Below are 15,453 nucleotides of genomic sequence, written 5' to 3' on the forward strand. Positions count from 1 at the left end.
AAGGAAATGTAGATAAAAATCCAAGAAAGATGAAGTTTAGCTAGCAGATGGCAAACATTCTGCTCATACTCCGCAAAGAACAGGGAGAAACAGATTTAAAAGTTTTTTTTTTTTTTTAATTTATTTATTTTTGAGAGAGAGCGAGAAAGAAAGGGTGTGTGTGAGTGAGCAGGGTAAGGGCACACAGAGAGAGAGGGAGATAGGAGACAGAATCCCAAGCAGGCTCCATGCTGTCAGCACATAGCCTGATGCGGGGCTCGAACTCACAAACCACGAGATCATGACCTGAGCCCAAAAGGGATGCTCAACTGACTGAGCTACCCAGGTGCCACAGGCTTAAAAATTCTTGATGACTGTTTAAATTGTTGCTTTCTTACAGATGATGCTTTGGTATTTCATACTATTTATTTTATTTTATTATTTCTTTAAGATTTTCTTTTTAAGTAATCTCTACACCCAACCCGTGGTGTTGGAACTCACAACCCCAAGATCAAGAATTGCATGCCTGGGGCACCTGGGGGGCTCAGTAGGTTAAGCATCCAACTTCAGCTCAGGTCATGATCTCACAGTTTGTGGGTTCAAGCCCCGGGTCTGGCTCTGTGCTGACAGCTCAGAGCCTGGAACCTGCTTTGGATTCTGTGTCTCCCTCTCTCTCTGCCCCTCCCCTGCTTGTGCTCTCTTTCTCTGTCTCTCAAAAATAAATAAATAAACATTTAAAAAAAAAAAAAAAAGAGTTGCATGCTTTATCGACTGAGCCACCCAGACGCCCCTCGCCATAATTTTTCACAACTTCCTTTCTTGCAGTACAAGGTGGTCAAGGTTCCTCGCACTTTCTCTAATCCAGCCCTAGGGTCAACCATTCCAAGAAACCCCGGGTCCTTTCTGAGGAGAATGATCTCAAGATGTCAGTATCTTGGTGGGAGGTGCGTCCATTGCCATTGGGAGGTTACTGCTTCCCAGTGGACGCAGCTTAGGAATCCTCGTGTGGGGGGAGTTTGTGTACACAAAAATATATACATACATGCATTTACAGCTATAGTTTTTCATGCCCACATCTTCTGTTCTCTTAACATCCCAATGGGTTTTCCGTATCCCTCTGTTCCAATGAGAGTCCTTAGTCTGTTTTCTTCATTTGACCCATGTCCTGTTGTCTAACCCATGTCTCATCGTCACTGTCCTGCCCGGACTCCCGCTCTGACGTTCCTTGTCGGGCTGTCCGCAGCCCTGCCTACCCTCTTATCAGCCTGGGTCTCCTAAGGCCCTCACTTCCCCTGCCCTTCGTGTGAGTACACTTCTCACTCAGCCGGCCCACCCTGCTGCACTGAACCGCCCCGTGCCGCTGTCTGCCTTGCTCAGTGCCCTGTAATGGCATTTGGGGTGAATAGTTGGGGAAAGGGGAAGCTGTGTTAATTGTGCCTGCGTGTGTGCGTGGGGCGGGGACAGCTTTAGTGTGTGGTGCAGACAGGCCGAGTGTTCGTTTTTTGGGGAGATCTGCAAGAGTGGTAGTGTTGAATGTCTTTATTGGGAGGAAGTATTCGAATCTGTTGCATTGTTTTACAGAAGGCTTTTTGTTGTTGTTTTTCATGCCACAGGAAACGTCAGTTTTCTGTTTAGCTTTTAGTTGATTGCACCTAAATCATCATTTTGCAAATTGTATTCTCTCTTTTATTCATAGAGTCATCTCCTGAATAGTTTGTATCTAAAGATAAACGTGCTGAATTGAGAAAGATTGTATTTTACTGAATTCTTTAACCATTTTTGGGGATATAATAGCACTGCTCTTCTAGGGGTTTCTTTTTTCTCCTTGTACTTTGTATCTTTATGTTCTTAATTTATCCTGCAATTTCTTTTAATATTTCCATTTTTAATTTTTTTAATGTTTATTTATTTATTTTGAGAGAGAGAGAGAGAGAGAGCGCCCGTGCGATTGTGGGAGGCACAGAGAGAGAGAGAGAGAGAGAGAGAGAGAGAGAATATCCCAAGCAGGGTCCGCGCTCGGTGCAGATCCTGACGATACAGGACTTGATCTCCAGACGGTGAGATGGTGACCTGAACTGAAATCCAAAGAGTTGGAGGCTTAACCGACCGAGCCACCCAGGCACCCCTTACTTCTTTCTTATGTATTTCTTGAATGGAGACAATTTTTTTTTTTTTTTAATTTTTTTTTCAACATTTTTTAATTTATTTTTGGGACAGAGAGAGACAGAGCATGAACGGGGGAGGGGCAGAGAGAGAGGGAGACACAGAATCGGAAACAGGCTCCAGGCTCCGAGCCATCAGCCCAGAGCCCGACGCGGGGCTCGAACTCACGGACCGCGAGATCGTGACCTGGCTGAAGTCGGACGCTTAACCGACTGCGCCACCCAGGCGCCCCGAATGGAGACAATTTAATGTAAAGGTTAACTGATGATTAACTTTGTGTTAGAAGGAGTAGCTGAGGAGCCCTGTGAGTAACGACTCGAGGAGCTGGCCGCCACCCTAAAGTCTCAATTTTGCCTTCTGAGGTGGGAGGCTGTGGGATGTACTGCTGTCTGAGGCGACGTGTGAAAACTGGTCCTGCTAGGGTCGGAAGAATTTTCCAGGGGGTCTTGCTCTCACTATGGGAAGTGTCAGATTGAAGGAGGGTGCCAGCAGTGAGTGACCCTGACTGGAACGAGACGCAGACGAGGAGCCGAAAGGAAGTCGCGGGTTGGTTTTCTCATCTCTGGCCTCACAGCCTCCTCCCTGTTGCGTTCCCTGGGGAGTTTTTGCAAGGAGCCCGACCGGTTTGCGGTCCAGGCTTCAGCAGAGTCGGGGAGGGTGTCTGGAACTGGGACAGCAGCTCAGTGACCGCACTGGCTGCTGCCCCTGTGGCTGCTCATCCACACCCGCCCCTACATATTTGGGCTTCCTTGGAACAAAAGGACAACTGTTTCCGTCTCATAGCGTGTAGCTGCCCTTCCTACAGACTCCTCCACTTTTGCTCTCTCCCCAAAATGAGGAGTTCCAGGGTTCTAGCAGTTCCTGTCCCCTTCTCTGGGAGACTGATTAATGTCCTCTCCTGAGCTGTCTTACTTAGGTCTCACATTCACGCTCAACCTATTTGAAAATTCTTTTTTTCTAAAGGCTAAGTGGCAAAGGAAACCTAACAAAACTTCTGTAAAATAACAATGCAGAGGAGAAGAGAGAACAGTTGGTATATCCAGATACACGTGTTTGCAGAAAGAAACACTCCCAACAAGGAAGAAAATACGTATAGTGTCCACATTTCAACAACTTGTCACAAAAATCCACACCTTCCTAATCCATGACCCATTATATTGTATTTCTTTCTTTGCCTTCGGTCAGGACCTTAGCTGGTAAGGTTCTTGACCTTTCCCTGGTTGAGGCGACCCAGACCTTCATTCCTGAAGGGTCTAAATCCCCAGTGGATCTGCCTTTTTTTGTTTGCTGTGATTTCCTCTTAACCTTTGCTGATGACCACTCGTGTGGTAAAGAGACAGCCTGCAGAATCTGAGCGGTTTCAGACCTGTTCCCTGTCGCCGTCGTGGGAAGCAAATCAGTTTCCCATCGGTAATTGCCTGTTGCGTTAGGGGTAGGTGTCCTCTAGTACGTCAGGCTAGCTCTTTTTGAGCTGTTTTCTTCAGTTGAAAAAATTACATGCCAACTTCTCAAGTCACGTAGCACCGGCTCAGTATGAAGTTGATCAGAGGACTGTATGGTTGTGGTTGGCTTTCCTGCATGTGGAATTGTACCGTGCGTGCTCCTTCACGTCTAGCCACGAAGGCCCATGCCAGATGATCTGTCCTCATTGTAGGCAAGGCATTATGCGAAAGGTGTATTTTGTACCCTTGTTAATAAAGGGATTTATTAGGATAAAAAAATCTATGTATCTTATTAAAATGGTAGAGTAGTGAGTTATAACTGATGACTAAGTGCTTTTCAGTGGTTGGTAAAAGATCTATCTATCTGTTTCCTTCCTTCCTTCCTTCCTTCCTTCCTTCCTTCCTTCCTTCCTTCCTTCCTTCCTTCCTTCATTCTGTAAGCTCTCCGCCCAGTGTGGGGCTTGAACTCAAGACCATGAGATCAGGAGTCGTATGCTCTCCTGAGTGAGCCAGCTGGGTGCCCCTGTAAAAGCATTTTTAATGTTGAGTGAAAAGAGAGTAGGACTGATGTTCTCCAATTCCAAAGATAAGAATGTCAGAGAAAAAAAGTTAGCAGCAAGTAATCCCAGAAAATTAGTCATAATTACAACGTTGTGTAGGTTGGGTTTTAGGTGATTTTTGTCCCTTAGCTACCTAGCGAACTTCTGTCCTTTCACTAGTTCCTTCACTGTTCTTTCACTTCTGTTCTGTACTATTTTAGGACAGAAGAGATTTTCCTACACCATCTAACTGCATTCCCTAAAGTGTAAGTAAATAATGTCATTTTCTTTTGTAGGTATTTCCCTGGAAATGGCAGCTGTGACAGTAAAGGAAGAATCAGAAGATCCTGATTACTATCAATATAACATTCAAGGTAATACTATTAATACAGGTTTTCTTTCCAAAAGTTATCAGCGGTTAAAATTCAAATCTATTGATTGTCTGAACTCCTTAAATACTTCTTGCTTGTGTGACTGCCATGCGTGCTTACGATTGATCACTACGATAAAATAGATTTCAAAAATGCGGCAGTGAGATAAGTAATCTACAGCAGAAATGTAAAATAGCCATTGATATTCTTAAAAGGACAAGCAAAAGTTGGGGCACAATTTAGAATTCAGTTCCAATTTCTAGTATTATTTGGGAGACCCAAGAGGTCTTCTGAACCTTGGGTGGCTCTGTTTGTGCCACACAAAATACCCGTATAAGCATTATCCTTATCTTAAAAATCTGTAAAAGGTAAGACGTTAGTAAGTATTAGCTGTTATTGGTCACTCTGTTCCATATCTTTTGGCTTGCTTATTTAGGGAGGAACGGAAGGCTGTAGTTTCACAGTATGCAGCATGCTTTCACACACGATTGGATTTTAGTTTAGAAGAAGAACGTTTTTGATATTTTATAGTCAGTTTTGTGTTTATGGCTGCATAAAATACATTAAAGTATTTAAAGTATAAAACTTGATTAGTTTTGTTGTCTTTACGTTTGGATAAAACTTTTCTCGCTGCACTCGAAATGAGATTTCTATAACCCTCACGTTTCCTTGTGTTCTATTACAATCACTGCCCTCCCCCGCCAACCACTGATCTTTTTCTGTCATTTTAGCTTAGTTTCTGTCATTTAGAACTTTGTATAAGTGGAATCCTTATCAAGTATGTACTGTTTTGTCGGGATGGGGTGTGCCTTCTTTGATTCTACGTAATTGTTTTGTAATTTACCCCCAGTGTTGCATGTGTCAGTAGCTGATTCCATTGCTTGGCTGCCCCACAGGTTTATCCCTTTGTCTGTTGATGGACATTTTGGTTGTTTCTACTTTTGGGGGCTATTAAAAACAAAGCTGCTGTGAACTTTTGTGTGCAAATTGTTGTGTGGAAATATTCCTTCATTTCTCCTGAGTAGATTTCTAGAAATGGAATAGCTGGGACACATGGTAGGTATTTAACTTCGTAAGAAACTGCGAAACCATTTTTGCACAGTGCTTGTACTCTTTTTACATTGCCACCAGCAGCGTCCAAGTAGTTCCTAGTTGTTCACGTCCTTGCCGACACCTGTCCGGTCAGTCTTCTCTTTTTAACCATTTCAGTGGTTGTCTCCTGAGACCTCATTTCAGTTGTAATTTGTGTTCGCCTAATAGTTGTAGCTCATTTAACAAGATAAGCCCTCATCAGTTCTGGAGCATTGTAAAAGTTTAATGAAAAATTTATTCTGATTTGTAATCATGTGACTATCTGTAAACATACATTTAACCATTTCATAGTGAATATCATTATTTTTATTTGTCAGTTTTGAACACTTTATTGCTTTTGACATTAGTAATCACATGGCTAGAAGATTGAGATAATTCTATGGGTTTTCAATTAAACAGTTAAAATTTTGGAAAATATTTAGCCTTTATAAATGGAGTTCTTGGTACCTTACTAATACATGTGTATTAATTTAATAAGTTTAATTTATTTGATAAAAACTATTTAATAAAATAGTCTTTTTATATGCAGATAATGTTTCATTTTTAAAATAAAAAGTCTGCCTTTGTCTTTGGTATTGCCTGTTGAGCAACGTGTTATTCTCCACCACGAGTGTGTTCCCTTTTGAGATTGTGAGTGTGAGTGATTTAAAGGTGATGCCTGAGAAGTAAGAGTTGGAAATCTGATGCTTTAGAGGGAAAGATTGTTTGAAATGATAGTATCTTCAGTACAGTTGAAGAAGGTAGGAGCTAGCAAGCTGAGAGATCTAGTCCACGCAATGTGGACGTTTTTCTGAGCAATTGAGTTTGTATATTCTGTGTAAAAGGATACTCTGAATAAAAGTCCTGTGTGAGGGGCGCCTGGGTGGCGCAGTCGGTTGAGCGTCCGACTTCAGCCAGGTCACGATCTCGCGGTCCGTGAGTTCGAGCCCCGCGTCGGGCTCTGGGCTGACGGCTCGGAGCCTGGAGCCTGTTTCCGATTCTGTGTCTCCCTCTCTCTCTGCCCCTCCCCCGTTCATGCTCTGTCTCTCTCTGTCCCAAAAATAAATAAAAAACGTTGAAAAAAAAATTTTTTTTAAATAAAAAAAAAAAGCCCTGTGTGATACGATTTACAAATAGTTCAATTTGATGAAGTCCAGTTTATTGATCCCCACCCCCCTCACTGTATGGATTGTCCTTAAATATCATAGGTAAGAAATCTTTGACCCAAAGTCACCGATTTTCATCTATGCTTTATGAAAAATCGGTAGTTTTACCTTTAGGTCTTCATCAGTTTAGGTCTAGTTTTTGTGTGGTCCACTTTTTCCAGCACCATTTGTTGAAAAAACTTTTCTTCACTGCATTTCCTTTACATCTCTGTATGTTCTGTTACGTTGGTCTCTGTGTATCCTTTTGCCAAAATCACATTGTGTTGGTTACTACAGCTTATAGTAAGTTACGAATTCGGATTGTGAGTGTCCTACAAAATTGTTCTCCTTTTTTAAAATTATTTTGCCTATTATAGCTCCTTTATCTTTTCATATAAATTTCAAAATCAGCTTGGTGATCAAAAAATTATAGGGATTTTAATAGTGATTATGCTGAATCTATACAGCTAATTGGGTTGAGTATCTTAATATCCAATCTTCTGATTCATGAGCATGGTTTATATTTCTTACCTATTTAGTTTTTACTAGATTTCTTTCATCAGTGCTTTGTTTTCAGCATAGAGATCCTATTGTGCACAGTTTGTGAGATTGTATGCTTAAGTATTTAATGGGTTTTGGTGTTACTGTAAATGCTACTGTTCTTTTGCATTTCAGGTTCCAACTATGGCCAATACATGGAACTATAATTGATTTTCACATACTGACCTTGTATCTTGTGATGTCGTTAAAAATGACTTACTGGTTCCAGCAACTTTTTGGTAAAATCTTTGGGACTTTCTAGGTCGACAGTGTTATTTCTTCCATTTCCTTTCCTTGTGTAATTGCACTGTCTGGGACCCTCTAGTAGCTGAATAGGAGTGGTGAGAGGAGACATCGCTACCCTGTTCACAATTTTAGAAGGAAATCTTTCAGTATGATAGCTGTGGGTTTTTGGTAGGTGCCCTTCATCCGTTTGAGGAAGTTCTCTTGTGTTCAGAGTTTGGGAAGAGTTTTTATGATTATTGGATGTTGAATTTGTAGAAGGTCTTCTCTGTGTCCCTTGATGATTATATAGGGTTTTCTTGTTTAGTCTGTTAAAGTGGTAGTTGATAATTAATTTTCACTTGTTCAACCAGCCACGGATTACTGGGGTAATAAACCCTGCTTGGTTATAATGTATTCCTTTTTATGTATTATTGATTGTTATTAAGAGATACTAGATGATTTCTGGTAAATGTATTTATTTGGTTTTGGTAATGTTGGCCTCAATAAAACAAATTGGGAAGAATTTGTTGGTATCTATTGGAAGAATTTTTTGGTAGAATTGGTATTGTTCTGTTCTTGTTTGGTCAAATTGCCAGTGAAGCTACCTAGACCTTTTGGTTTCCATAATGGAAAATTTTTAAGCTTGTTTTTTGTTTTTTTAAACAAAGGTTTTCTTTCAATGTTTATTTTTGAGAGACAGAGCATGAGTGGGGGAGGGGCAGAGAGAGAGGGAGACACAGACTCCAAAGCAGGCTCCAGTCTCTGAGCTGTCAGCACAGAGCCCGATGTGGGGCTCAAACCCACGAACCATGAGATCATGACCTGAGGCAAAGTCGGAGGCTTAACCGACTGAGCCACCAGGCGCCCAAATTCGGTCTATTTTTTAGTTTTTAAATGTATTTTAATAGTTATAGGATTGTTCAGGTTATGTATTTCCTCTTGATTGAGCTCTGGCAGTTTGTATCTCAGGGAATTTGTCTACTTTACCTTAAGTAGTGTTTTTTTAAATTTTACTATTTGCAAAGTCTATAGTGATGTCCCTCTCGTTGCCAATTTTGTAATTTGTGTCTTTTTTTCTTGGTTGCTCTAGCTCAAGGTTTCTCAAGATGTCAATATTTACATTTTGAGCAAACAGTGCATTGTCGTTGGTATCTTTTTTATGCTGTCTCTATATTGTAGAATGTTTAGCAGACCTCCCTGGCCTTTTACCCACTAGGTACCAGAAGCATCTCCTTAGTTGTAACAATCAAAAATGTTACAGGATATGTTCACTCCCAGGGGGATGGGGACACGGTCACTACCAGTGGAGAACCATTGGCCCAGCTCTAGAGCTTTCTCAAATGTTTTCATTTTTCTCAAAGATCCAGCTTTTGCCGAGGCATCTGGGTGGCTCAGTCGGTTGAGCTTCCGAATCTTGATTTCGGCTCAGGTCATGGTTCCAGGGTCATGAGATTAAGCCCATGTCGGGCTCCACACTGAGTGTGGAGCCTGCTTGAGATTCTTCTCTCTCTCTCTCTCTCTCTCTCTCTCTCCCGCTGCCACTCTCTTCTGCTTTTGTGCTTGCTCTCTCTCTAAAAAAAAAAAAAAATCCATTTTCCCCCTCTGTTCTATGGTTTTTCCATAGTGTGTAGCTATTTTTTAAATTTTAATTTAAATATAGTAACAGTTAACGTGCAATATAGCGATTCAGCACTTCGTACAGCACGCAGTGCTCGTCACTACAGGTGCCCTCCTTAATCCCCACCCACCTCCACCCCTGGCAACCATCAGTGTGTTCTCTATGGTTAAGCATCCTACTCTTGATTTGGGCTCAGGTCACGATCTCACAGTTAGTGGGTCGAGCCCTGTGACAGGCTCTGCGCTGACGTTGCAGAGCCTGCTTGGGATTCTTTCTCTGCCCCTCCCCTACTCACTCGTACTCTCTCCCAAAATAAATAAATAAACATTTTTTTTTTTTTAAAGAAGAGTCTGTTCCTTGATTTATCACTCTTTTTTCCTGTGTTCATCTGTTTTGGTTCTTTTTTTTTTTTTTTTTTTTTAATTTTTTTTAATGTTTTATTTATTTTTGAGACAGAGAAAGAGCATGAGCAGGGGAGGGGCAGAGAGAGAGGGAGACACAGAATCCGAAGCAGGCTCCAGGCTCTGAGCTGTCAGCACAGAGCCCGACGCAGGGCTCAAACTCAAGAACCGCAAGATCGTGACCTGAGCCGAAGTCGGACACCCAACCGACTGAGCCACCCAGGCGTCCCTTTCTGTTTTGGTTCTTAAGGTTTTGTTTGTTAAATTTCACATATGAGTGGAAACTTAAGGTTTTCATCTTTCTCTGTGGCTTATTTTGCTTAGCATTATACACTCCACCTCCCACCATGTTGTTGCAAATGACAAGAGTTCATTCCTTTTGATAGCTGGATAGTACTCCATTGTAGCTATATTCCACGTATTCTTTTTTTTTTTTTTTTTTTAAACGTTTATATATTTTTGAGAGAGAGAGAACGCAAACGGGAGGGGCAGAGAGAGGCAGAGGATTCGAAGCAGGCTGCACGCTGATAGCGGAGAGCCCAATGTGGAGTTCGAACTCAGGAACCACGAGATCATGACCTGAGCTCAAGTCGGATGCTTAACCGACTGAGCCACCAGAAGCCCTCCACATATTCTTTATCCATTTAGCAGTCGATGGGCATGTGGACTGTTTCATAATTTGGCTGCTGTAAGTAATGGAGCAGCAAACATAGTGGTGCATGTATCCCTTTGAATTAGTGTTCTTATATTTTTTGGGGAGATAGATACCCAGTATGTGGATCATAGTGGAAGAAGTGTGTAGGGTTTGGAAAAAAACTTTTTTAGTGTTTATTGATTTTTTTTTTTAATTTTTTTTTTTTAATGTTTTTTATTTATTTTTGGGACAGACAGAGACAGAGCATGAACGGGGGAGGGGCAGACAGAGAGGGAGACACAGAATCGGAAACAGGCTCCAGGCTCCGAGCCATCAGCCCAGAGCCTGATGCGGGGCTCGAACTCACGGACCGCAAGATCGTGACCTGGCTGAAGTCGGACACTTAACCGACTGCGCCACCCAGGCGCCCCCTTTTTTTTTTTTTTTTTTTAAATTTTTTTTTTAATGTTTTTTATTTATTTTTGGGACAGACAGAGAAAGTGTTTATTGATTTTTGAGAGAGTGTGAGCAGGGGAGGGGCAGAGAGGGAGACAGAGGATCCGAAGCGGGCTCTGTGCTGACAGCAGCAAGCCCGACATAGGGCTCGAACTCACAAACTGTGAGATGATGACTGGAGCCGAAGTCGGACGCTCAGCTGATTGAGCCCCCCAGGTGCCCCAGAAGTGTGTAGTTTTAATGTCCACATACTTAGGGACTTTCAGATATCTTTCTGTTACTGATTTTCAGTTCACTTCTGTTACAACTGGGGACTATGTATACTTTCCGCTGTTTAAACTTTGTTAAGGTGGGCTGAGAGTCGTCTAGATCTGTTAGCCTTACTGCTGTTTCTGACTGCTCTTTCCCTCAGGGATACAGTTCTGAGATCTCCAGCTGCCTCCTGATCTGTTTCTCCTTTCATGCTTTCTGAGGGGGTTTTTGTTAGGTGCCAGGATCATCACTAGAAGCTCCTTCCTTGGGGCTCCTTTCCAGGCAACCCCCTTCCAGGGGTAACCCTTCTTCTGACCTATAAGAACTTGGATTAGTTTTGTCTGGTTCTGTATTTCACATAAATGGAATCCTTTTGCACATACTGTTGTTTTAGGGTTCTTACATAAAACCTAAAATTTGTGAGACATGTTGTTGGGTATGCTTATAGATCACTTATTTGCATTGCTGCATTGTATTTCTAAAATGCTTTCTTTTTAAATAAAATATTGAAATGTACACACATAACGTACATCTGCCAAGGTTTATAGAATCTTTACTATTTCATCATTTTCCTCCCCACCCCCCAAAACACACCAGTATATAACATGTTAATATGGGTCCCAAATTTCCATTTCTTTTTTTTTTTTTTTTAATGTTTATTTCTTTATTTCGAGAGAGTAAGCAAGTGCGCGTGCAACAAGAAGGGGGAGGGGCAGAGAGAGGAGAGCGAGAATCCCAAGCAAGCTCCGTGCTGTCAGCACAGAGCCCAGCACGGGGCTTGATCTCAGGAACCGTTAGATCATGACCTGAGAGCCACCCAGGTGCCCTTCTGCTTTCTTTTCTATTCTTCTGAGTTAACCATTTTCTTGAAGTTGAAGGTTGTCCTTACGAATAAAGATTTTATGCCTTTACTGCATACCTGTTCCCACAAAAGTGTCTGTGTGAGCATGCATTTTACACACAGTATTTTCTTAGTTTTTTAAGTTTGACACAGATGGTGTTGTACTGTATATATTGGTACATACGTGTTCTTGTGTGTCCCTCATTCAGTGTGAGTTTTTGAGATTTACTTGTCACCTAGAGATTTAATAGTATTGTTGTGATAGTACATTGTGTAATTATGCTGTAGTTCATTCTTTCACATACGTGTTTTCTTCCATAATTTTTGGCTAGGACAAAAAAAAAAAAATAGGCTAGGACGTATCTCTGTGCACTTACCAGTCTTTCCCCAGGATAGTGGTGTTCAGGTGTGAGCACTGGGAATGTTTGATTTCATGCTGGGTAGTCACAACCAGCGTTTTGAGTGTCAGGGTGAAGTAGGCTGCGTATTTTACAATGAAGAAAACCCAAATATGTGCTGTTAAAACATACAGAGCTAAAATGCAACCAACTTCATAGGTGATGTGAAGGTATAGTGATCTGTGAAGTCATACTGGGCAAATCGGAACCGCCCAAAATCCAGCTTAGCAATATTGATTTGAGGCCGAAAAAGAAAAAAGTAACAGGTATACAAAGTTAGACTACATGATATGGATAGTTATAATTCACTGAGTTGATATAGTGGTCATTAATTCATATATACCTTATAATATAGCTCAAAATTAAAATAGAAATAAAGAATTGACACAACTGTAATAAGTTTTTAGATCTACAGTCATGTGGGAGATTCCAACAAGTGGCCATTGATAACTGAGACATCATGTGCCAACGAATACTTATTATAGATGATAAATAGAATATTTGCATTCTACAGTTTGGAAAGATAAGCCAATTGATACGCACATATAGAATTCACCCAGCACCCAGCAGATAAATTTACAAAGCGTGGATCTTTTACAAAAATGGACTTGTTCGCAGATAATCTTGTGATTCACAGATCACAGATAATCTTAAATTCTCTGTACATAATATAATTAGTAAAATGAGAAATCCAGAGTAAACAGGTTATTTAAAAGGTAGAAATCCTATACATTGAAAATCCTACAAAAATGTACTTTGTGTTAAAGAGGACCTTACTTTTAAAATCTTGGAACAGAACAGAGCATTACTGAGAATACTCCAAAACCAAACTTGTGAAAAAACAGCTAAAGCTATGCTTACAGGTCAAGCAGCAACCTTAGTTACGGTGTAATTATTTTCTGTGTATTTTTTACCCAGGAACACTTGACTGGGAAGCAGTGAATCTGGCATTTGAATTCAAGTCTCTTTCATTCAGCCTCTTGCTCGTAGTTGAAATTCCAAATACAGTTTGTGCATTTTCTAGGAAATTGTTTCTTTGCTTAGTTGGGTGCTTTGTGAAGCTGCTCCTTCGTTAGCGACACCTTTCAAAAGTCTTAGGGTACTATCCAGTTCATACTCAGAGATAGTGAAGTGGTTTGTATTCATTTTAATACACGAACCCTATTTTAAGTAGCCATTAAAAACACAATGTTTTCTCTGTTTTAGATTGATTACTCTCATCACTAACAAGCTTGTTCCTATGTGTAATATATCATCACAATGTTTATAGCATTATGTGAATGTTTAGTTAACTCAGAATACTTCCTACATTTATAATTGGAAAGAACAGTGTGAAGTTGTTAGAATCCTGTGGGCCTGCAGGAAAGACGGAATTCTGAGTTAATAACTTAGCTTGTCATGTTTCTGTTTCAGTGGACATTCAAGCTTACTGGTATTTTAATTACGTGATTCTAGAGATTCTAAGGAAGATATAACAATTTGATTCTGCAGTGTTCTTCAGCATGACAAAAGATTAAGCAAATACTTGTAAAGGAAGGAAGAAATACACCTTATAAGATAAACCTGCACTTAAAACCTGTATGAAGTATAAAAGTTGCAGTTTGCTGTTACAAACCAACCTTGTACTGTTTAGACAAACCCATGTCTGCCATTTGAGACCTGTCATTCCCATTCGATCCATATGTCTGGTCATTTTCAAAATTACTTTGGACGGTCTATATAACAAATTTATCTGAGCACACCTTTTCCATTCAGTAAGACCATAAGCTGATGCCACTCGTTTCGTCATTTTTTTTTCGTTTTGCCTTTTTTTGGTTGTTGTTCATGAAAAGGCTGTATTATTCCATCTCACTCACCCAAATTCGTTTGCTAAAGTGACCCAAAATACATTTTTGGGATTACTTTTGAAGTATTATCTTTGTATTCCAAAGCAGGCCCTTCCGAAACTGATGATGTTGATGACAAACTCCCCCTTTCGAAGTCTTTACAAGGTATATAACCTCTTCACTTCTGTTTTCCCACATACTGTTCTCATGTTATGTTCTTTATATTGCACAGACTGTGTTTTAGTATTTTATCTGTATTGTTACTTTTCTAAATGGAAAAGGAAAAAAATGTATTGGCCTTTTTTTTAAACATAAATGAACTTCACAAGCAACAATTTTTCAAAACCAATTTTCCCTTTTGTGAATCTAGTAATGAATCTCGAAATGGGTACATGACACACTTTCATATTTAAGGTAAAGTACACATTTATACCTTATATCAGAATAGTCAGAAATAAGGTTTTTATTGTGTAGTTAGGAATGTAAATATCGATAAGGTCATGTTGATTCTTAGTTTTTAGAAAGATTGTGAAATGCCACTTTGTAAATGAATCCCAAAGTTTGCTACTTGAATACTTTTCTGGGAATTGTCGTATAGAGTGCCCTAACTTGATGATCATAGGCTATTTGTGATGGCTTTTACTTTTATCTATTCTTTGGGTGGGATTTCTTTCCTTTTTTTTTTTTTTTTTTTTTGGTTTTATGTCAATGTAATTGCTTATTTCAGATTAAAAAAAAAAAACCCAAAAAACAAAAGCAAAACCAGAAAGGACACGTAGAATCATTGTTGACCTGCCCTCTTGTAGTATAGGGTGGAACAACCACCTTAACTCCTTATCCTTTAACCACCCTGCATTTTTAAATGCTGCTCTCTGCTCCATTATCCTTTGACCTTACACCTTAGTTTTCTTTGACTTTACCGTCAGAGAACCCAGGGCTCCTTGCATTCAGATGTTAACAACGTTAAAGGGGTGGAGGTTGGGACTGGGTTGAGAAAGCATAGTTGAAAAGTTAATTAAAGAATAATTTGTGGCTCTAGATTTGTAGATTAGCCTAGCATTTTGAGCTCAGGTGAGTTTTTATACTATGGAGTAAGTGGAAAAGAATCCTAAGTAATTATGGCATCAGAAAGCTAGGCATTTAAAAACCCAAAGTATTTGACCTTAGCATGGCATTTGAAATTAAAAAATACTGGACACTGGCAGTTTTTGAAAGTGTAATCAATGCTCTCTAAAAATCACGGTAAAATATACTTAAAACCTATGTTTTTAAGTATCAGCTCAGCTATTGGTGGATGACAAGATAGATTGGATTTTCCTTTTCCTGTGTGGTTTCTCCTTACTCCTAGGTAATATGTTTTATTAATACATGAAGGCAGTGATTTTCAGCCTTTTCCGTATTCGTAGCTCAGCCATTTCGGGACAGAGGATGACTATTCTGGGGGGCAGTTCGGGCAATTAATCCTAAGTGGCCCTCCAATGTTGTGGATTACTTCTTTCCTATTTATGAGTAAGACTTCCACTCTGTAGGATGAGCCTGTTTACCTGTGACT

At 40.3% G+C, this 15,453-nt stretch overlaps 1 protein-coding gene and 1 long non-coding RNA gene across 7 annotated transcripts in view; both read left to right on the forward strand.

The window, feature by feature from the left end:
• GTF2I (general transcription factor IIi) overlaps positions 1 to 15,453 on the forward strand; it is a 110,221-nt gene that overhangs the window by 46,949 nt on the left and 47,819 nt on the right. For 2 of the 6 annotated variants that reach the window (XM_058710191.1, XM_058710187.1), the window contains exons 9-10: positions 4,420 to 4,497; positions 14,007 to 14,066. In XM_058710191.1, the coding sequence (XP_058566174.1) occupies positions 4,420 to 4,497; positions 14,007 to 14,066 (138 nt within the window). The remainder of the gene's footprint in view (positions 1 to 4,419; positions 4,498 to 14,006; positions 14,067 to 15,453) is intronic. The other 4 variants (XM_058710192.1, XM_058710188.1, XM_058710193.1 and 1 more) reach the window with 2 other exon arrangements.
• LOC131500754 (uncharacterized) lies at positions 9,263 to 11,361 on the forward strand. The gene is made up of 2 exons (XR_009256446.1): positions 9,263 to 10,318; positions 10,630 to 11,361. It is a non-coding gene; the product is annotated as an uncharacterized LOC131500754 (long non-coding RNA).

This window comes from Neofelis nebulosa, chromosome 18, assembly GCF_028018385.1.
Source record: "Neofelis nebulosa isolate mNeoNeb1 chromosome 18, mNeoNeb1.pri, whole genome shotgun sequence".
Lineage (NCBI taxonomy): Eukaryota > Metazoa > Chordata > Mammalia > Carnivora > Felidae > Neofelis > Neofelis nebulosa.